This window comes from Zea mays, chromosome 6, assembly GCF_902167145.1.
Source record: "Zea mays cultivar B73 chromosome 6, Zm-B73-REFERENCE-NAM-5.0, whole genome shotgun sequence".
Classification (NCBI taxonomy): domain Eukaryota; kingdom Viridiplantae; phylum Streptophyta; class Magnoliopsida; order Poales; family Poaceae; genus Zea; species Zea mays.
Window position 1 is genome coordinate 70,253,903 of NC_050101.1, and position 23,768 is coordinate 70,277,670.

The 23,768-nt window shown below is 45.2% G+C and overlaps 2 protein-coding genes across 3 annotated transcripts; both read left to right on the forward strand.

Annotated features, from left to right (window-relative positions):
* Window positions 1–747: 747 nt before the first annotated feature.
* On the forward strand, window positions 748–12,495 carry LOC100384563 (Protein ENHANCED DISEASE RESISTANCE 2). 2 transcript variants are annotated; one of them, XM_008649978.3, is made up of 22 exons: window positions 748–1,277; window positions 2,103–2,177; window positions 2,502–2,555; window positions 6,817–6,882; window positions 7,185–7,279; window positions 7,363–7,421; window positions 7,528–7,644; window positions 7,762–7,802; window positions 7,914–8,014; window positions 8,096–8,191; window positions 9,386–9,450; window positions 9,529–9,600; window positions 9,693–9,848; window positions 9,993–10,207; window positions 10,323–10,362; window positions 10,473–10,606; window positions 10,720–10,821; window positions 11,070–11,114; window positions 11,411–11,551; window positions 11,625–11,720; window positions 11,881–11,982; window positions 12,091–12,495. In XM_008649978.3, exons 1-22 carry the CDS (start codon window positions 1,014–1,016, stop codon window positions 12,193–12,195), a joined length of 2,241 nt encoding a protein of 746 aa, XP_008648200.1. In that variant the 5' UTR covers window positions 748–1,013; the 3' UTR covers window positions 12,196–12,495. The 2 variants fall into 2 exon arrangements, with proteins under 2 accessions (XP_008648200.1, NP_001170545.1); NM_001177074.1 differs by having other exon boundaries at window positions 818–1,277; window positions 7,179–7,279; window positions 12,091–12,489.
* A 246-nt stretch (window positions 12,496–12,741) lies between these two features.
* On the forward strand, window positions 12,742–15,243 carry LOC100383758 (uncharacterized). The gene is made up of 4 exons (NM_001176393.2): window positions 12,742–13,087; window positions 13,198–13,295; window positions 13,398–13,463; window positions 14,896–15,243. Exons 1-4 carry the CDS (start codon window positions 12,897–12,899, stop codon window positions 15,036–15,038), a joined length of 498 nt encoding a protein of 165 aa, NP_001169864.2. The 5' UTR covers window positions 12,742–12,896; the 3' UTR covers window positions 15,039–15,243.
* Window positions 15,244–23,768: the final 8,525 nt, after the last annotated feature.

Consider the following 23,768-nt stretch of genomic DNA (forward strand, 5'->3'; position numbering starts at 1 on the left):
GTGTCAGGGAGACTTTAGGGGCGCGCGCAGTTTCGTCTGTGGGCCGAGCGGAATGCGAAACCATGGGCCAGAAATGAGGCGGTCGACCCATTTAGGTTAGGTCTATTTTATTCTTTTCTTTTCCTTTTCCTTTTCCTTTTGATTTTGATTTTCTATTTTTCTTATTCATAATTATTTTGAATAAATTTTGAATTTGAATATGAGTTTCACCTTTGAGTCAACTATACAAATTCAAACTCTAATATGTATAAGAATAATATATATATATATATATTTATACTTATTTTTATTCACCTAGTAATTTCTCTTCTTCTATCTTTTCTCAATTCTTGAATTTTCCTTTGGAATTTAAATTCCACTTTGGATTTTTAACATATTTATTTTTTTATATTATTTATGTTGTCACATAATGCACACAAAATAAAATCCCAGCATGATGCATAATTTGTTTTTGGGTATCTTTTGTTATTTATTTATTTGTTTTTATGTGATGTTCTCATGGAATGATAAATATGGATAACACACATATATACAAAGGAATATCATTTCTCCTTTTAGGTTATCAATTATTACGTAAATGATATGCATATATTTTCGTTTTACTGAAATGTGGTAGCTCGTTTAGCTCGCAATCTGACTCATTAACAAATTGAGCCCTACCAACGTGCAACCTGTGCAGCGAAGGAGTGAAACTGAAATCGGCTCAAACGCAAGGTCGAAGTACCAAAAAGAGGAGGAGAACCATCGAATCAATTAATTATTAATTAATGTCAGAGACTTATACAAATCACAATAGCTGCTAGCCTGTTACTGCAGGCCTCTCTCTCTCTGTCCTCTCCCCAGCCCGCCTCCGCTTCTCGCCGGACTCCGGCCGCCGCCCGCAACCTGTGCCTAGGGCTCCCGCTTCCGCCACACCTGCGCACTCGGCCCCGGAGACGGCTCCTTGACGAGAGGCCTGTGGGAGGAGTTGCAGCTGGGACGCCCGGTCGGACTTGCGTCTCCGCAGCTGGGAGATGCTCAGCTCGTCGGCGTCCAGGAGGGACGCCGCGAGGAGCGGCGCGGAGCTCCCTCGGCCGCACGCGGTGGCAGGGATGGCGCGGAGCGGGGAGCTGCCCAAGGGCGCCCCCTCCGCGACGGCCCCTGATGCGGTGCGGTGCGAGGGATGGATGGTGCGCCACGGCCGGAGGAAGATCGGGAGGTCCTTCTTCCACACGCGCTACTTCGTCCTCGACAACGGCGTGCTCGCGTACTACAAGAAGAAGCCGAGGGACCACATGGTAAGTACGTGTCATGCATCTTCCGCTCGCTGTATGCTCTCAAACCTGAGCCACTCGTGTTGCGGGATCGTCCGTCTGTTCGGGGGAGTCTGCGCCCCTCTGCTCCTGCCTCAAAATTTGGACGTGGTTCCAGCTACTTCGGTTAGCTGTGCTGTTCAGATTCATGTGGGAGTTTGTTTGGACGAGCCCCTGTTGCTGTTAATAATTCGTAGTACTTCGGTAAACTCGGGATTCCCCTCTCGCGGTTTTTGAATTTTGAGGACGAGGGTCTTGACCAAACTGAGATGCATGGAACCGGGTCTCGATTCTGGTTCAGTGGGCGCAGTTGCTTTTGGTGTAGTAGGAATCATGCCAGTTGTGAGCTGTGGAGTTGAGGGGCCCATCGACGTGGGGACTTGGAACTGTTGACCACATTTCGACAATTAGACGCTGTATTAATCATTGGAGTCTGGCAAGTGCTGAATAATTGCACACTTGTTAAATAGGTGGGTTTTGGTCATCAGAAATCAACTTGTTTGGTCTGTTTAGACTTGTTTCTTCCAATCATTCAACCTAATGATTACATGCAAAGCTATTGCTCCCGTCAACAAAAACAATAGGCATATTTCTAGGATCAAAGAATATGCTTTTTGTTAATCAGTTTAGAAGTTCGGTTTAACCTTGTTTATTAGCTGTATTCATGCTTATTTATTTATTTTTACCTTATTGGGAGTACTTTCAAGCGATCAAATCCATTCCAGTTATGGTTAAAACTGAGCACACCCAGTGGCACAGTATGATGTGTAGTTGTTTTCAACTTTGTAATGAAAATTTGTGGGCCTGCAGATCCCACTCAAGTCAATTATTATTGATGGAAATTGCAGAGTGGAGGATAGAGGGCTTAAAACACATCATGGTCAAGTAAGTTGTATATCCCCTTCGCAAAATATCTCTTGGAAAGCTAACCTTTGTTTGTTCAGGAGGGCAGTTTACTGATTCAGGCCTTGTTTGGAACCTCTAAAACTAATAGTTAGCTACTAAAAATTAGTTGTTGGATTCCAAACAACCTCAGCTAATTGTTAGCTACCTCACAACTAACAATTAGTTCATTAGCCGGCTCAACCCAACTAATAATTTATTAGCTGGCTAAGTATTAGCTCTAGTGGTTCCAAAATGGCCTTAGACGAAAGTATGAAGTATTTCTCTTATTAGCGCTCTCATTATTACTCCGGTTAACTTTTGCAGATGATTTATTTGCTATGCATTTACAACAAGAAAGAAAAGGAGAACCAAATCACGGTTTGTTACGATGCTGAACTCCTCAACACTTTAAGAACTATCTGAATATATGTTGCATTGAATACCTTTTAAAATTGGATTCGTTGATGTTCTTTTACGGAAACTTGTTGGAAGTTGCTCTTCTTTTATTATTTTGTAAGAACGTGTGCGTACTGCAAAGGTAGCTCTGCCTCTATGCAAGCTACATGTCGGAAGTTCGACTCCCCTCTCTCACCAAGAAAAGAACACTTGTGCTATTTCCAGTGAAATAAGCGGTCCGATGATGGTTGCAGCGTGATATGCGGCCACAGTCGTGTCCTTGCTGTTAGTGGCATATCCTGGATAGTTGGGCTTCATGTCTGTCGGAGAGAAAATCCTCCGGCCGAGTGGCAGAGTGCACCTGCCCTGATCCTAAGATGAGGAGGGGGCTTAGGGATTGTCTGATTAGCTGGAGGAACACGAGAACACAAGGGTTAGAGTGGTTCGGGTTGCCGTAGCGTAATACCCTACATCCACTGCGAGTTGTATTGTCTGGGAGTCTCTGTGTGTATCTGTGTCAATCTGTCCGTGAGGCTGAGTTAGAACTCGTTTCAGCCCCCATCTACCATGTGTGTGTCCTCTCTTTTATAGCCCAAGGGAGGCACGTACATGGCGACCGAGCCCCGACAGGTGGGCCCAGTAATCTATTGCTATATATGGAGTAAGTGGAGCGATAGTTTGTGGAGAACGGATATCTTCTCTTGGTCGCCGTGTAGATCTTCTGGATTGTCGCGCCCTTGTCCTATCTAATCAAAACAGAGCCTAGGAGTAGGTTGCGGCATAGGCTGAAGCGCTACCGCTCGTAGGGGTGCTCAAGCGTCGTCGTCCTGTCTTCTCTGCCTGTCTCCTTTCGCCTCGGTAACACGCGGGCTACAGTGGGAGCCGTAATGACAGCTGCCCAAGCGGCGTAGGGAGTCAAAGGTCTTGCCTCAGTAACACGCGATTTACTGTGCGGCTTGTGTACTGTGGACACACCGCCTACCACTGTGGCGGGTAGGTATACGTCTTGTCCGCAGTTAATGCAGAGGCACTTTACACTTAGAGGCTGACATTAGGCTTTCCCTGATGGCCCACGTCACGCGTCATGGAACACGTGGCAGCACCGGGCCTCGCCCTGTGTGGGGAGTAGCGACTGGGACCGCCCTTCCTCGTGACAGCTCCGGACCACCCTTGGCTGGGGGTACGGGTGGTGCTCGGGGAGGTCCCATCTCCTCCGGTGCTGGTCAGCACGTTGTAGCACCAGACCCCCTTAGGCAAGAGGTCCGGGTGGCCCACCGTGTGGGTCAGGGCCATTCCCGGGGGTCCGCCCCTCGGGCGCAAGTGCCGAGAACCCTCGTCTTCAAGACACGTGGCAAACCGGGACCCCCCCTGCCGGGGTTCCAGAGTGCTAATTATAGGTGCTGGCCTTCACCCGAAGCTAGTGGCCTTACTGGGCAGACCCAGCCACTGGGCCAGGACGGACCACCATTAGCATGTGACTAAGGGTAATCCCGGAGGGTCTGCCTTGATCCAACAGTAGTGGGTACCCCAATTTTGTGGTACCGACAATGTCCTTGCTGTTAATTATTTTGTATTATTACAAATATGCTGCAAAGGTAAATGCTATGGCATGTACTTGGAATTTGTCCTTAACCACAATACCTACCAGGACCCACATTTGCTAGGACCCACATTTGCTTAAATTTGAAAGTTGATGGTACTACTAGGTATGAACTTTTAGTCAACTTTATATTTCAGGATGAAAACAAAGGCTTTGACTTCTTGCACTTTTCACCCTTTGCAGTTTGCCAACTTGTCATATTTGTAGAAAGAAGAGATGCGTATAATGTGTTGAATGTATTACATTGAGCATCTAGGGAGAATATATAGGAGTACATGATTTGGAGGGCAAGAAGGCTATCCTAGATATAAGGAAGGTTATCCTAGGTACAAGGAAGGTTATCTCGGGATTACAATCAATCCTAAACCAACCATATCTGGAGTTGCCTAATATACTCTAACATGCCTAATATACTCTAACATCCCCCCCGCAGTCGTAGCATTAGCAACACTAACGAACATACTGGAGAACAATGGAGATATCCCCCCACAGTCGGAAGGCCGGTGCGAATGCTGCGACTGGAGTAGCCTATGCAAATGATAGCCATTTGTGTCGATAATGTCGAGGTGACCGAGTGCAAGGGTGCCGAGCCGTTGTCGAGGTGCCATGCGTCAGGTAGCTGTGGTCGATGTAGCTGTCGAGGATGCCGAAGAAGACAAGCCGCACAAGTCGCGGGCGCAGGCACAACGCTAGGAGGAGCCAGGGTGACGGTGGCGCAGAAGGAGGGCGTCATAGACGAAGACAGCGGCGCAGTTGAGGCAGTCGTAGAGGAAGTAGCCGATGCCGAGGACGATGCTGTCAAATCACCGTGGACGAGGCGTGCTTCCGGTTTGCCACGCCTGGAAACGTGTTGTAGACGAATGCATGTGCTGGTGTTGCTAGTACCGCACGTACTAGGTAGAAGGCCCCAACCATGTGTCAGCATCTGAAGGGACCAGTAGAGAAGACCTCCACGACGGTTGTGGTGCGGTATGGCAGGAGTGCTGTCGCTGGTCACAGTTGTCAGAGCAGAGTAGACGAAGTAGTCGAGGATGAGACGACGACGCTGGCAACAAGGCTGTGCTGGAAGAAGGCGAAGAGGTAGGCATGACGACACATCGAGGATCCTGAAGTTGCCGCGACGGGAGAGCCACGACACATAGGAAGAATGTCCTCGATAGCGCCACTGTAGCGTGACGATGGTGCTTGAAGTCGACGAAGAACTCGAAGAGGAACGTGGTGCAGACCAGTGACGGGTGTGCCGACGCAGCTCGTAGGTGTCGAACAACTCAGAGCGTGCGCAGGGGATGCGCCGACAGAGTCGACAACGATGTAGATGCAACAGTAGGGGTCGACGGCAAACAACGGCGCTGCTGCCCGAAGAGGCGACATAGCGACTGGACGACGACAAGCCACGTTGTTGTCGAGGAGGTGCTACAGCGACATAGTCGACGACATGTCACACTGCTGCCCGAGGAGGCAATGCAACGACAACCCTCATGCTTAGTGAAGAAACTTGCGGCAGACGACATACGTCACGAGAGGGTGAGGTCACGTGCGCGATCGGTTGGCCAGACCGACGACGTGTGAGGCGTGGACGAGGATGGTGATGTCGATGGCAGAACCTCCCGATCAGTAGTGACGATGATGAACCGACAGAGATTGATGTGCCGGTGAAGAGGCACATAAACAACATGTGGGCGTCCCCTGGCACGTCGCTAGCCACGCCATGTGGCACAGTCGGAGAAGATGAAGGAGTCGGTGTTGTCGAAGCCGATGTAGATGACGCGCGAGCCGACGGGCGATGGAGACGCAAACCCGATCTCTGACTGGAAAAAAAACGAGAAGACGCAACAACAATAGATCTGGTACATCACCGTGGTACCCTAGTGGAGGGGTGGCTACCAGCACGGGGAGAAGACGAAGGGCGGCGCGATGCCAAGGCCGCCGCGAGCGGAGCACAACGCGGAACCGGGGCGAACGAGACTCGGTCCATCCTCCCCACGACATACCGGTCCCGAGGACTGCCCAACCGCGGTCCAGCCGCCAGCGGAGGTCGCATCCGCCTCCATGGCGATGTGCGATGTTGTCTGCGGCGGGGATACATCCCCTTTACAGCTGCCACGACGACGACTTGCAATGGGCCAGATCCGGTTGGGGTAGTCGATGGGAAGGTGGATAGAGGCCACCGACGGAGCCTTGATGGCGAGTTTCGATCTAGTGTTGTGCTTGATGACGCGACGACAAACACATCAGATCAGATGGATCTACGACACATCCTACAAGGGTGCTGCCCCCGGCGGAGAGCGATCTCCCCGCGGCGGAAGACGAATTTGAACCTAGACTCGTGATACCATGTAGAAAAGGAGAGATTGCGTATAATGTGTTTGATGTATTGCATTGAGCCTCTAGGGAGAATATATAGGAGTACATGACTTAGAGGGCAAGAAGGCTATCCTAGAGATAAGGAAGGTTATCCTAGATATAAGGTAGGTTATCCCGGGATTACAATCAATCCTAAATCAACCATATCATGAGTTATCTAATATACTCTAACATGCTTAATATACTCTAACATTATTAGCCACTTCTTTTTTATGGCCATGTATATTTTCTATCATTGATATGAGTACTATGCCAATGCTTTTACTGTTCTTCAACCAGATGGGTGGATACGATATTGAAGATGCCCTAGCCTGGAAGAGGAAGATAGAGCTTCTGATTGATCAGGTGCTGTATGTACTTTGCCAAACTCTACTTCCTCTTAATGAAATACGTACCTCATGGTACGGTTGAGAAAAAGAAGAAGATCAGGTGCAGTAAGTCTGACTTGCAAAAAAAAAAAGTATCTGTATGTGACATTTGCTAGTTAAGTCAACGAAAAATCGTCAACAGTATATATATAGTCAGGAATCTGGTTGGTCAGTTACCAGAGTTTAGATGAACAAAATGTCAATCTGTGTCGAACAACAAAATATTCTGCAAATGCTACAGTATAGTAAACAGTGGTGATTTTTGTTGTGCAGCAACAGGATACTACGACAGCTAAAAACCATAAAGCTTTTGCTTCGTTGGACTTTGATATAGATCTTGGAGGACCATTTTCGTTCTCTGACCATGACAGCGGGCAAGTGAAGTTTAATCTCCCTTGCCCCCTATAGTTGCATTTGGTCCTTTCTTTTTGTTAATTGGAGACTCGTTCTACTGCAGACCCGAAGATGAAGAAGAGCCCCGACCCACCTTGCTTCGCAGGACAACTATAGGGAATGGTATGCAGTTCTATATGATTTCTTGTTCTATTCATCTAAACTTTATTTAATATAATACTCTTCTATGGCTGTGCTGTGGAACCTAAGTTAGCTTTTATTTTGCTAGGCCCTCCTGATTCTGTACTTGATTGGACCAAAGAGGCTGACAGTGGGCTGTCAAATCAGAATGCCACCAGTCAGGCTTACTCCAGAAAGAACTGGAGGCTTCTTAGATGCCAGAATGGCAAGTTTACAGTTCCTTTACATCAATCATTGACACTTCCTTTAAGAGGGCACACACTTTAAATTTGAGTCAAATGGTGTTACATTGCGACTAAGTATCCTTTTTTATCATTGGCAGGATTGCGCATCTTTGAAGAACTTGTGGAGGTTGAATACCTTGTATGTGCCTCCTCTTAAGTCTTAACTTTATACAGGGCATTGGATGAAACTCCTGATATTTCTGACAGAATGTCAATACCTGTCCCTTGATATTCATGTGCACTTGTGCAGGCAAGAAGCTATAGTCGAGCAATGAGGGCTGTAGGAGTGGTGGAAGCCTCATGCGAGGCCATTTTTGGGCTTGTAATGAGCATGGATGCATCACGATATGAGTAAGTGAAGTGTTTGTTACTTCATTTCCTTGTCATCCTTGGATGGATTCTGACCTATGTATCCTTTATTCTCTTCTGTAGATGGGATTGTAGCTTCCAATATGGGAGTTTAGTTGAAGAGGTCGATGGTCATACTGCAATACTGTACCATCGTCTACAACTGAACTGGTTTTCAATGTAACTACATTTTCCTTGTATCACTTAACAGTTGTTACTTGTGGCTTCTTTCTAACAACTCGTATGATGATTACATTTCACATTCTCTCGAGATAAATTAAAGAATGATGTTTGCAACTTAATTACTAGGAGTATATGAGCATTGATTTCGATATATTCAGATTTGAGTTCATAATTTGGTGTTGAAGTATATAAGTGAATTGTTTATCTTCTCCTAATAGCTTAAGTTTTTGGGTTGAGCTGGTTAGTGCGTTCACTCTTACATGGTATCAAAGCCAAAGGTCGTGGTAGAAACTTTATTTGTGCCTTCGTTCCTTTATTTCACCGTTTGCGCCTTTCTCTTTGGCTACATGTGAATGAGGGGTGTGTTTTTAGGGGAAAAGGCTGTAAGGAAAACCCCTACAACACGCTTTTTTTAATCATAAAGAAAGTTTTTTTTTCTCGAGACGCGCAGGAGAACTGCGCCCCATTATATATTAAGCAGAAGAAAATAGAAAAAAACAATGGTTTTACAGACAAAACCTCCTTACGGAGGCCAGAAACAGGCATACAAATAAAGATCCATAAGGGGATAAAAAAACATACTACTCAAACTTCCTAAGCCTCTATCACTGGTGCAGCCAAATGAACAAGGCCTTTTGCACCAGCAACTTCCCATTTTCTTCTTTCCTCATCAGCAACTTCCCATTTTTTTAATCATAAAGAAAGGTTACAAGAGAAGTCAAAGAAAACAGAAAAGAAGCTATCGAGAATTTAGCCAAAACAACACTCTAGCCTAAATCCTGGGTGGTGTGGGTGTGTTCCTTTTGTATCTTTCTTCTTTTAATGATATGATACACAGCTCTCCTGCGTGTTCTAGAAACAAAACTGAATGTGCCAGTATGCGACAATTCATTCAGCAGTATATTTTCTGGTTACAGTATCTGGCATATCTTGTGAACACGCACAATGGCTATGTATATCCTGTCCTAGGACTCTTGTATTGCCCCCAAAAGTATAAGCAAAACCAACTTTCTAGATTAGCACGTGGAAGGCATACTTTGGTACTCTAGTCAGGGATGGAAACCTGCTACTGCCACATGGCAGCACCATGAGGAATTTGGTTCTTAAAATTATATATGGACTAATTGTATTGCAGCATGCACTATCTCCGATTTTTGGATCTACATGCTTCCATCTTATGTAAACATGTAGGTTGGTCTGGCCACGAGATCTTTGTTATGTACGCTATTGGCGGCGCAACGATGATGGAAGCTATGGTAATTTTTAAATGATTTCTTTTCTGGTTACTCATCTATTGGGAATGCCATTTTTTATACTTGTGCATAAACTTGTAGTTGTGCTGTTTCGATCTACCGAAAATCAGAACTGTGGGCCTCAACCAGGATTTGTGAGAGCTTCTATCGAAAGTAATTTGCCTTGTGCTTTTTCAGGAATGCGACCCTGTTTTTAAAAGCTTGCCACCTTTGTTGTTTTTTTCTTTAACTTCGTACTACTTCAGGTGGAGGTTTCAAGATTTCCCCTCTCAAAAGCCTCAATGGGAGGCCCCGCACTCAAGTTCAACACCTTATGCAGATTGATGTTAGGGGATGGGGCGTGAACTATTTACCATCATTCCAGTACTACTCTTTGCTGCAGATGCTGAACTGTGTTGCTGGTACAAAGAACACACAACTATTTAACCTGTAATTACATTATGTCTTGATTATCTATCAATAATTAAGTGCAAACAAAGCTTGGCCTCAATGTCTTTGTCTGATGGTTTGTGGTCATGAGTATTTGACATTATATTTATTTCCAGGATTGCGTGAATATTTTTCGCAAACAGATGAAATTCATACAGTTCCAAGGATTCCGGTGATGCATACCATGGTTAATGCGGCCTCAATGAAAAAGGACCAAAACCTTCAAGAACCAGACTCGAAGACCAAACAAGCTGATAACAAACATTTGGATATGGTAGATGAAGAGTCGGAAGATGATGATGACTATCAAGTTCCTGATGCTGATGTGGAGGTCAATGTCTTATTTTACAGCGAAGCCCTAAAAATATTCACCCTACTCCTGTACTATGCTAAAAGTTTTGTTGTTCGTCACTTCACAATAAAATTTCATTGCACTTCATGTACAGGAAGAACCTACCAAATCTGACAGTGATGCTAAGAACTCAGGTTATTTTTTATTCAAACTCCATTCTTGTAGTTTGATTGATGACTTTTATAGGTTGCCAAGTCATGACTTAACCCTGACCCCTTTGCCATTGTATTTGATGGTCCTTCAGACCCAATAGATTTGTCTTGGTTTTCGGGCATTATTCGTCAGGATACAAATGAGAAAAGTCGTAACTGTTGGGCAGTGCCTGATAGCAAGATCTTTAAAGTTCGTAGCAAGAACTTTCCACATGACAAATCAAAGGTCCAAGCGTTTAAATGACACAATTGGTTCCTCCCCCCCCCCCCCCCCCCCCCCCCTCTTTTTTAAGGTTAACTGTCAAACAAGTGTTTAATATTTTGTTATTTGACTTGCAGGTACCAGCAGGTAAGTATCTAATGGAGCTCGTAGCAGTTGACTGGTTTAAGGACGCCAAGCGCATGGATCATGTCGCTAGGCGGAAAGGATCTGCGGTTCAGGTCAGAAAACCTGTCATGGCTGTTTAATGACGCATTCGTATCTCAGTCCATTTTTTTTGTAACCACAAGTTCGTGACATAAACTCTGAACAGTAGAATACCGTTGTCTTGGAGGACTACTGGTTCAACCAAACTTTCCTTTCAAATAAAATACCATTGTTGGACCTAGATTTAGATTAGTGTTCCGGCTCCTAACTAATACAGTGCTTCTATTACATGACGATTTCAACTGAACCTTTACTAATGTAGGTTGCCGCTGAGAAGGGAATGTTCACTTTCCTGGTAAACATACAAGTAAGCTCATGTTCTAACAATCCTACCATGTTACCATGTCCATTTATTTCTGTCCTGCTTCGATCTTTTCTCACAGAAAGGTGACCGCACAGAGTACAAGAAAAATTACATTGGTACCTTGCACAACGATCTGCATGCCTTTTTTTTTAGTTTTTTTGCGTGGTTGTTATTTGTTACTTCCGCAGCTGATTTTGAGAATTAAAAGATAAACTTATGGCTTTCTTCCAAGTTTGTTCATATTGATGTTTTTTCTTCTATACTTGGGTTACCCTGGTTAAGTCACTTCTCTCTTGCAGATTCCTGGACCAAGTCATTACAGCTTGGTCCTTTATTTTGTCTCAAACTCCTTGAAGAAAGGATCGCTGTTGCAGCGTTTTGCCGATGGTGATGATGATTTTAGAAACAGCAGACTGAAGCTTATCCCATCTGTTCCAAAGGTCTGTCCCAGTGTTGAAGTGTTTTTTTTGGTGTGCCGTCTTCTCACTTTAGCATGGCGTTCAAATTCTTCAGGGGTCTTGGATAGTGCGGCAAAGTGTTGGAAGCACACCTTGCTTGCTGGGGAAAGCCGTGGACTGCAGCTATTTGCGTGGTCCTGACTACTTAGAAGTAAGTCCCTTCATCAGCAATATAGTTCCAATTCAACTTCTTCTAGTTAATAACGAACACGGGTCAGTTGAGTTCAGATGGAACAAGAAGAAAACCGTATTCTTTTTTTTCCTCATGCACCTACTACAAACCTACAACGGATGCATTCTTAATTCTGCAGGTGGATGTAGATATCGGTTCGTCCGCGGTAGCCAACGGGGTCCTGGGCTTGGTGTTTGGCGTTGTTACCACCTTGGTAGTCGACATGGCGTTTCTTATACAGGTACAATCTCTGTTTCGTCCCGTCTCTAGCACCATTCAGTTCCAGTGACTTCTCTAGTTATCTGCCAGATGCTCGTTTTGTTTTCTGACCGTGGCGATGCGCCTGCAGGCAAACACGTACGACGAGCTCCCAGAGCAGCTCCTAGGCGCTGCGCGGCTGTCACACATCGAACCTTCTGCGGCCGTGTATCCTGTCCTTGACAACATTTCCTGAACGGGACGGACAAATCAACCTGTGCAGATTCTTTCGTTCTTTCCGTCCGCCCCGCCACAAAAAGGCTCTCCCAATTTGTTCAGCCACTGCAGCATTGTGCAGCTCGATACATTTGAGGTTCAGACAGACAGACTGCAGCAGTCCACAAGTGCCTTGTACCCTTCATACAGTTTTGCCATTTTTTTAGGTCTTTTCTTTTACATTTTACTTTACTCGGTGTAGTTTGAGCTTCCTACAGATATTGTAATGCAATAGACACATCAAAGTGAGATATACAGATACAGCATGGTTCAGAAACAAGTTCGTGTACTTTCCGATTCCCGACCCACTGAAACTCGCCTTTTGTGCATTCACCAGTTTGGGCTTGCTTCATTGCTCATCAGATCTGGTCCATGAATGCCCATTCGAGGCCCATCACAGCCCAAACCCCCACTGGTCCTAAACCTCTCGCCGTCACGCAGCTTTAAGTTCCGATACCCACAAGCACTTGGCATCAACCCTAAACCACCCACTATACCCGCCCGCCCGGCTAGGGTTTTGCCACCATGGCCGCCGCCGCGGCCGCCGCCCGGAGGCTCCTCTCCCGCCGCGCCTCCTCGAACTCGCTCTCCGCGTTCCTCCGCCGCGGCGCTGCCCCGGAGCAGTCGCTGCTGCGCCCGGCCGTCGTCGCGGCGGCCTCCCGCCTCGGCTTCCCGCGCGGGATGGCGCGGCGACCTGGCGGGGACGGCTACGGCGCGGGCCGGGACCGCGCGCCCACGGAGATGGCGCCGCTGTTCCCCGGCTGCGACTACGAGCACTGGCTCATCGTGATGGACAAGCCCGGCGGGGAGGGCGCCACCAAGCAGCAGATGATCGACTGCTACATCCAGACCCTCGCCAAGGTCCTCGGAAGGTAGCCGAGGCACCAATCGTCCCCTTCTACGATTGCCGTAGTTCCTGAGGAGTGGGGTGGTTTCTTTTGGAAAAAGGAAATCTCACGGTGTTTTTTTTTCTGCTGTGCAGTGAGGAGGAGGCGAAGAAGAAGATCTACAACGTCTCGTGCGAGCGCTATTTCGGGTTCGGGTGCGAGATCGATGAGGAGACATCTAACAAGCTCGAGGGTTCGTTCAACCTATGCTCCATGATGCCATTATTACGTTGTTCTCTCTGCTAAATTTGACCTGATAAGTATCTGGTGCCGTTTTGTTTATGTTGTACTGCAGGGCTCCCTGGTGTTCTCTTTGTGCTACCGGATTCGTATGTTGACCCTGAGTACAAGGACTACGGAGGTACCTTTCTCATCTTGCTCCACAGATATAGTTGTTTTGTCTTCCGTAGTTGAACCAGTGTCCAGTCTCAATCACACTGGAATTGTAGTCCATCTTGGCAAAGCTTGGAGCCTAGGCGGCAATGTCTTGCTTTGAATGCTAATGGACTGATATCAAGTGTCTCTCTAACAGTTCTGTGCTTCAGTGAAATGGGGGTCAGATCAGTAGGGATGAGATATTGCGAGCTCATTTCATGTCCAATCTAGGGGGTTTAATATGTTCTGTCTTCAGCAGTTGAACCAGTGTCATGTCAACCACACTAGACTTAGTCCATCTTGGCAAAGCTCGGAGCCTAGTCCGCAATGTCTTGCTTTGAATGCTAATGGACTGATACCAAGTGTTTCTCTAATGGTTCTGCGCTTCAATGAATGGGGTTCAGATCAGTTGGGATGAGACATTGCAGCTCATTTCATGCCCAATCTAGATGTTTTTACATGTTTTGTCTTCAGTAGTTGAACCAGTGTCAGCCAACTAAACTAGACTTTTAGTCCATCTTGGCAAAGCTTGGAGCCTAGTCGGCAATGTCTTGCTTTGAATGCTAATGGACTGATATCAAGTGGCTCTCTAACGATTCTGGGCTTCAATGAAATGGGGCTCAGATCAGTAGGGATGAGACATTGCGAGCTCATTTCATGTCCAATCTAGGGGGTTTAATATGTTCTGTCTTCAGCAGTTGAACCAGTGTCGTGTCAACCACACTAGACTTAGTCCATCTTGGCAAAGCTCGGAGCCTAGTCCGCAATGTCTTGCTTTGAATGCTAATGGACTGATACCAAGTGTCTCTCTAATGGTTCTGCGCTTCAATGAATGGGGTTCAGATCAGTTGGGATGAGACATTGCAGCTCATTTCATGCCCAATCTAGATGTTTTTACATGTTTTGTCTTCAGTAGTTGAACCAGTGTCAGCCAACTACACCAGACTTTTAGTCCATCTTGGCAAAGCTTGGAGCCTAGTCGGCAATGTCTTGCTTTGAATGCTAATGGACTGATATCAAGTGGCTCTCTAACGATTCTGGGCTTCAATGAAATGGGGCTCAGATCAGTAGGGATGAGACATTGCGAGCTCATTTCATGTCCAATCTATTGGGTTTAATATGTTCTGTCTTCAGCAGTTGAACCAGTGTCGTGTCAACCACACTAGACACACTAGACTTAATCCATCTTGGCAAAGCTCGGAGCCTAGTCCGCAATGTCTTGCTTTGAATGCTAATGGACTGATACCAAGTGTCTCTCTAACGGTTCTGGGCTTCAATGAAATGGGGCTCAGATCAGTAGGGATGAGACATTGCGAGCTCATTTCATGTCCAATCTAGGACTTACCTCTGGCTGCTTGGATTGGATATTGTATTGGTGTTGATAGGATTTATCATTCTATTACTTTTTTGTTGCACAGCTGAACTGCTTGTCAACGGTGAGATTGTTCAGAGGCCTCCTGAGAGGCAGAGAAGGGTCGAGCCCGTGCCACAGAGGGCTGCAGACAGGCCTAGGTACAATGACAGGACCCGCTACGCACGCAGGAGGGAGAACCAGCGATGAGATGAAAAAAGTCCACAATAACAAGTTCAGGTGGTTTGAGCTCTGTAATTCAAGGATAGTGTGCTTTGGATGTATTGTACTCTGTAACTACAGTTACTCAGATTGCTCAAAGGACCTGGTTTGGAATGCATGCACTGTTACTAGCGCCCGTTTGCACATGTAAAATTTCTTTATGGAAGCTGCTTAATTGACTATGAAGGCCTAACATTAGGTATTTCATTCATTGCCAACAGCTTATCCATCCCTATCTCTATTTGAAGTTCAATTTACGAGCAGTGTAGTTTACAGATGACTATATAGATGAACTAATGGATATGGTTTTATGCTTAGAGCGCACCAGTTGGCACCACTTTGTGCTCCAACCGAGAAATTATACTTTTTGGACAATAGAATGGATTTATCGTTGTTCATAATGCTCACTAAGTGACAAACTATACTAAACTAGCTACCGTTTCTATATATTAGATTGGTAGATCTTATTTAAATAGCACAGTTGTTTAGACCATGTTTGGTTAGTCTGGAGAAGGTTCGGGGATTAGAGTACACTATTTTGTCAAGACTAAAGAAGTTTAGTTCGTGTTTTAGGTCTAGTTAGTTTCTCTAAGGTAGTGTTTGGTTGAGGAGCCAAGTAGAACGGAGTCGTTCCATCCCTGATTCTAGGAACGGAGCCGCTCTGTTCTGTGTTTGGTAATCTAGAACGGAGCGGTTCTGTTTTTTGTTTGGTTGCAGAGTGAACGGAACAGAGCGTGACTGTGAGAGCGGGATTGGAACGGAGCGGCTCCGTTCCATTGATTTTTTGGAGCGGAATGGTTCTGGATCTGAGGAGAATATTCTCTAATTGGAGTCATTCCGTTCTAGTTACTTTGTAACCAAACAACAAGAAAACTAGGACAGAACGGTTCTGTTCTACTTGGCTCTTCAACCAAACACTACCTAAGATTATATAAGTTAGATTATGATAGAAGGATAGGAATGTCAAATATCACTTTAAAATCACAAATAAACTGAAATAAGCTACCCAACACTAATTTATATTAGTTTATTTGTAATTTTAAAGTGATATTTTACCCTACTAGCCTTTCACCATAATCTAACTTATATAATTTAGTAGGGAAACAAACACACCCTTAGTTTCACGGTTTGATTTAGGGATTAAATAATACTACAATATAGAGAGAGATTAGTCCTTAGAACCAAACAGACTCTTAAGCACGTTTTAGACCTTTTCAATGATTTATATTGTATTTAAACTGATTTTTGTACGTCTACCATGTGGTGGTGGTGGGGGTCTTAGCATCCTCGCGACTTCAGGCCTCATAGATGTGACGGACGATGGTGTCACGATGGATGCCAGCGCTGGCACCCACCACTACAATATCGAATCGATCTAATTAATTTTAAAGTTACCAAATCGAAAATCTATGTATCTCGATGGATGACATGATAGCTCTATTATCTGGTAGTTACATCTATATAGGCGAGAGCACCTAGAGGGAGTGGATAGGTGATCCTGTAAAAACAACTTAACAAAACAAACTTGGACTAATATTAGATTAGTGAAAGCTAAGGCCAAGTTCAAGAGAGGAGAATGAGTGGAGAAGACTTCTTCACTTAATTGCTCTTCACAAGATGAGTATTAAATTTAAAGCAATTATGAAGTGAATAGAAGTAGAGAGAATCGCACAAGAATAAAGACAAGTGACACAACGATTTTTATCCCGTGGTTCAGCCAAGTAGAGCACTTGCCTAGTCCATGTTTTGGCGTCCCAACGGTTGGGGGTTGCACTCAATCCCTTTCAAGTAATCCAAAGATCAACTTGAATACCACAATTCTCTTTATCTTAAGTATATCCCTTTGTGAAGAATCTCGAATGAGCACATGAGTAAGGAGGGAATAGCAACACACACAAAAGCGAGAGTCACAGCACTAACACGCACACAAGACGAGAACGAGCACACGAAAGCAGCACAACGGAGTTACAACTCAGAAAAGTGCTCGAATCTCTATCACAGTGAATCAAATGCGCGAATGCGAAGTCTCGGCGTCTTAGAATGTTTAAGAGGTGCTTGGTGTACTATTCCATGCGCCTAGGGGTCCCTTTTATAGCCCCAAGGCAGCTAGGAGCCGTTGGAGTTCCATTTGGAAGGCCATAGTTGCCTAAAGTCCGTGGGCGCACTGGATAGTCCGGTGCACCACTGGACAGGGAACAGTGCGTAATTTCCTTCCTTTTGTGGCGAAATTGATCGTTGCAACCACGACGCCCGTGGCACACCGGACAGTCCAGTGCGGCATTCCGACCATTGGCGAGGTCCACACGTCACTCGCTGATTACGCTGCCGACCTTTGGTGTGGGCGCGGCTCGCACACTGGACAGCCCGGTGGCACACCGGACAGTCCGGCGAATTATAGCCGCGACACGCTGAACTTTTCTCGAGAGCGGCCTGTTTGCCTGGGAAGCTAGCCTTGGCACCGGACACTGTCCGTCCGGTACACATCGGATAGTCCGGTGCACCTCAGGATGGCGCAAGTCTGGCTAGACTTAGCCAAACTTCTCCAATCTGATTTCTCTCGATTTGACAAGGTTCCTAGCACTTAGTAGAATAATGTTAGTACCAAAAACAATTTACTAAGGCTTGAATCATACCTTGATTTTCCATTTGCATCTCTTTGACACTTAGCATAAACCAATATGTGTTGAGCATCTAATCACCAAAATATTTATAGAAATGGCCCAAGGGCACATTTCCCTTTCAATCTCCCCCTTTTTGGTGATTTATGCCAACACATTAAAAGCAACTCAAAATGCAACAACATTTTTCAAAGATAAGCTAAAGAGTGCAAATTAAAGACCAATTCATCTCACATAGGATTTGGCATATTTGGATCATTTTTGCCACCACTTGGTTTATTTTCTCAAAACAAATTTGTTTTCCTATCTCTATGTCAAAAACACTTGTTTTGGCAAACCAAGAGATCTTTCAAGAGTAATTTTGAGCAAGAGCCAAAAGATCCCCTTTTTCCCATAATCATATTTCTCCCCCACAAGAAAACAGTTTTTGCAATAAGAGGGTTTTGATCAAACACCAAGAATCTAACACTAAAATTTTGAAATTCATAAATGGTTGGCTGATCCAGTTGCTTTGGCCTTAATTTCTTCCTCTTTGGCATTAAGCACCAAAACAGGAGAACTATTTGGCCCTTTAACCCCATTGCCTCACACAAATGTCAAATAAGATCAAAGGCAATGAGAAAACACAAATAGGAACTTGGGACAAGATACATTGATACCGGAATGCAGTGGAAGCCCTTTCTTTATCCAAGTTCACTTTTTCCCTTTCAATTCAACTTTGAGACTATATCAAAAGTACTCAAGCAAACGTGTTAGTCTCAAAGGATCAAGTTGTAGTACATCCTCTCTGCTTGTTGTTGTTGTTGTCTAAGTACCATCCGGTTGTGTGGATTGGGGGTAGATCAATTCCTCCACCCTTCCTGGTATTGACCATCTGGGTTAGAAAACATGGTAAGATAGAATTGTAGAATAGACGAGTAATTATGAGGGAGAATCTTTCGAGGGATTTATTAGCTAAGTAGATTAGTGTGTCCTCTACTCATACTAATTATCTTATGGTGGTACAAGCTAGAATGTCCTGCTATACTGATCCAATCAATCAAATAAGCAAATCAAGCATTTACCATAAGAACAAACATCCAATCATTTTAAGTAGAGAAAATAATTTTAATTTTGTCTTGGATCTCCTATCTCTTTAGAAGGGTCATAAATGTAGGATTCCAAGGTGTGAAATCTTCCTTGTCTTAGAATAGAAAAGGTAAGAATAATCAGAGTAGAACAGTAGAAGGTGAGACAGGATCAAGAAAAGTATAGAAAGAATCAGAGTAAGGTAAGTAGGTAAGGGTTTTGTCCATTTCTATCTAGGTTTCGTCCTACAGTCAACATTTCCTCTGATACCACTTCTGTCACACCCGGATTTTAAGGATAAGGCCGGGTGCGTCTCATATGTGTGCCAAGGAAGAAGAACTTCACATATAATGACAGAATGAATAGAGATAAATGTCATAAATATCATAAATGTACTTATTACATAGCGTAAGTCTTACAAAATAAATGATAAAAATAAAGCGAACTAAATATTATTTCCTGGCGCCACAAAGCTGACTGGGAGATGCCACCTAGATCAAGTCGAACTCCACATTGTGCGGCTCCTCTTCGACCACCTACTCTTCACCCGTGGGGGTTTATATATCACAAGAGTGAGCTCACAAAAGATCATAGCTCAACAAGTCGTGAGAAATAACGTGCATGAACTCACCAAAGGTGAGAGTTCATGTGAGGTGTAAGGCTGATCAATAAATAAAGGTTAAAGCTGAGCACTACTTTTATAGGTTGGTCAAAATTTTATTAGCAGTTACTAAATGTAAGTGAATACCATACCATAGTAATAGTAAATAAAAAATAATAATAATCTCAATGCGATGCAAACGACAATTGAATTTAATTCCATAAATTAATCATGTGAGTGTCCGAGCCGCTCATGACCGTGAGCACGGCTAGTATATGTCACATCCGGTTTTGGAAGACAAACCGAATGCGAACCATGTACGTGCTAGGATAAAAAATTCATGTACACAACGATTACATAAATGACTCATCATAGCACAATGCTTCGAATAACAATAAAGAGCAAGTAATAATATTAAAGACTAGAGTCATTTACATAATATAAATCAAAGTACACAGAATAGAAACGTAGCCAACGTAAATAAACCCACCACAGGTAGCTGACTGTTGGAGGTCGCTAGCCTAATCCTCAAACTCGTCAAAGTCCTAGAACTCCTGAAGATCCGCCTCGACGCCTTCTTCTATACCTGAGCATAGATTGCACCAAAGGCAACCTGGTGTTTTGTGAAAGCAAGGGTGAGTACACATCAACGTACTCAGCAAATGTCCCGTTTGGCTAAAGTGGACTAGCTTTATGTGGGGTTAAGGTCAAAGCAGTTGCTTTTAGTTGGTCAGGTATTTATTATTAATGGAAGCCAAGTTTTATCATATAACCAAACCCGTGAATCATTTCCTTATCGAGGAACATCATTATCATCATCGAACTAAAACCATTAATAGAACCATTGTATCTCATATCATTTGCATCTCTAATCAAAGAGGATCCCAAGGTCGCTCATAACCGTGAGCACGGCTGATATATCAGTTTCATTCCTCTGCAGAGGTCGCACACTTTACCCATGAGCCATGATCCCTTTCCAGCCTGGGTTTGCAAGACCCGATCTTCACTACCAAGGTGAAGGGCTAGGGATACACTACGTAGCCTTTATAAAGACTCCCCTGGTGCATAGCTGCTTGTTAGGTTTCGCCAGTCGTACAAACGCAGTACACCTCCCCAAAGTGGGTGACTAACAAAACCAACTCGAATGAACCTCTGCACCCCCCTTGGCAGAGCGAGTACCACGCCGCAGCCCCCATTGACGGCCCTCAGGCAAAGCCAACTACATCCCTAAGTTCATCTAATTAATCAGCTAAGGGCGTCCCATTGCACCCTCATTGTTGCACTGTTATCCCGGGTGGTCACTCCACGAACAGGTCCTTACGGAGAGGTACTCAGGAAAATGGCCCGAGTCCCCTAGAGTATCACAATATCATCATCGGGATAACATCATCGTATCATAAATAATCACATCATGTTCATTGATTAAGTTAAAGCAATAGCATAAGCTAACCATGATTAACCCAAAAAGGTAAACAAGGATAAGGTAAATACAAACTAGTCAATTCTTAAGTTTCAATAATGTAATGCGGGACAATGAATTATAAGTATATAAGACATAATGGGTCAGAGGATAGTTGCCTTCACCAAATAGATGCTTAGGGTCTTCAACTTTATGGAACTCGAAGAGCCTGATCACTTGGTCGCCAACGCTTGATCGTCGATTCCTCGAAGCTCAGAAACGAATTGCGATCTAATCGCAACGCGAAGCGAAGACGAACAGACACAAGCAAATAAACATATACATATGCATAAGAACATTACATCATACAAGATAAAACATCATAAAAACGAGTAATATAAAATAGAGAGCGCTTCTACGGTTAGATAAGAAACACGACGGTCAAGCTACAGTCAAGAAGTTATCGCTCTACACTAAACGAGTATTAATCATAACATTTAGTTTGACCTGATTATATTAATCAATATTCATTTAAAATGAAACTAGAGCTATCGCACAGTTTTAATTAGCTGACCATACTAACAATTCTTAGTTAAATGAGTAATTTAAATAACATCAGCAACTCTAAGCGGGACGAATTAGCAGAGCGAGATGAAATATGTAACGCGTGAAACAGCACGACCGCACGTGACCTACCGCGTGCACCACGCGCGGCACGCGCAGACAACGTGATGACGGCGAACCCAACACGACAGCGTGCAAACGACGCGTGGACACGCGCGACATAGCATGCTGACAACACACGAAACAACGCGAACGAGAACGCCACCACGTGCGGAACAGCACGCGCGACAGTGAGAAAACTAAATAGGTGACACGTTTATACTAAACAAATGTTAAATAAATAGAAAGTAGTTAAGTTAATATTTGCCCTGTCAATATTTATTATAAAAGCTCAAGTGGAACACTACACATTTAATCTAGTTAGAATATTAATCTAATAAATATCAGTCGAGCGAATCTTAAGTTAATTATCTAAAATATATGACCTGACGAATTAACCTTATTAACATGAGTGATTATATGTGAAAACAATTTATTATCACGCGCAAACGCCGCGCGACACACGTAATCGACATGCCAGATATGCGCTAACGACGTGCGGCAAGGCAAGCGACGCGTGTAAATGGCACACACGATGCACGCGTCACTATACGAAACAAAGTGCGGACGGCACACGAAACAACACACACGACAATGCGCGCGAACAGCACGATGACGCACAAACGATGTCACGCGCGAACAACAAACAAATAATTAATAAAAAGTATTTCAGTTGGTATTAATCACGTTAATTAACATTTATATTTATAAAAGCACGAGTTAAAACTATAGACTCGTTCTAATTAAATTGTTATTTTATTAACCCTCGAACAAACTTATAATTAATTATTCAACTAAAATATGTGACACGACGACCACGAGCGCCAGACGCGAAATACTACTAAACCGTGTCATATTCATACTATACATACATTAAATGCAACACTTAAGTTGGCATAACCACAATTAGAGGTATTTATCGTATGCATCGATAGAATTAACACTTAGTTCCGATTGGTTTACTACTCGGTTAGCCATCGTTTAATTACGTAAATTAATTAACGTGAGTGATTCTAGGCGAAACAGTTTATTGCCGTGCGACACGACGCACAACTCACTAAACAAGGTGCGTGGAACGGTGCACGTGACAGCGCACGTCGACACATGTGAACCACACGAACGATGCACGCGAACGACACGCGTTGACTTAAACGCGCTACGCGAATATTGATTATGATATTTTATTTTATTCGACTTAGCCATATTAGCAAGTAATTATTATAAGCACCAATAAAATCATTACTTAACTCAGATTATGTTGTTACTCGAATAATCGTCGTTTTAGTACGTAGTTAATTAGCACGAGCGATTCGAGGTGGAGTGGTTTACTAAAGCGCGATGAGACGCGCAACGCACGAGAGCGATGAGCACGCGTGATGGCGTGGATGGGCAGCACGTTCGACACGCGAACAAACGATGGGTGCGATGGCGGGGTTATGGACACGCAGGGGGTAGACGGACGTCGTCTATAGGTAGACGAATGTCATCCAAACCCGGACGACAAGCTGTGCACACAGAGATGTGGGTACGTCCACGGAATAGCACGACAACAAGCGCGGAGCTACGACGACGCGGTTTGGGACTGGGTTCGGCGACTTGCACATGAGGTAGACGGAGAGTATACCGGGGTAGACGAAGCTCACCTCGGCGATGACGAGAGTGACATAGACCCTGCTGCGCAGCGATGACGAATTCCGCGGTGAGACGCTGCTCTGGCGAACGACGGTGACGGTGGCGAGGTCGAGTCCGGGCATGACGAGCTCGGCACCGACTCCTTACTCAACAACGACCAGGCGCTGCTATGAGGCGAGGTGAGACACGATGGCGTGATGCACAGGCAGAACGCGGCCAGAACGAGGCAACCCAGGCGTGGCCATGGCATGGCATGCAGGGGCGCGACATAGGGCCTGCTCGACGGCTGCACGAGGGCAAGGAGGAAGATGGGACTGAACTGCACAGGAGAAAGAGATGTGCAAGGCTCGGACAGACGGTTTGACGGAGAAGAGGTGTAGCGGGGCGAGCAGGGCACTAAGTGGGCGCGCATCCACACAACGTGCGCGACGTGGGCGCGACAACTGGGCGGATGGCGACGCGGAGGCGCGCGGGCGAGATCGTGGCATCGATTCCGTCTTCCATGCGCACCCACGATGCCGCTGAGCTCCACTCGGCCGAGGAGCACGCGGGGAAGTGGAAGCTGGCGCCCTGGCGTGTGGGCCCTAGGCTGCGACAGCTGGGCGAGGCTAGGAGCGCGGTTGGGCGAGCGCGCCTGCGCGCCGTGCGGTGCGGCCGCTGGGGTGGGCGGTGGCGCTAGGGTTTGGGGGAGGGGCGCGCTGCGTCGGGTGGGCCGCGAGACAAAATGGGCTGGAGGG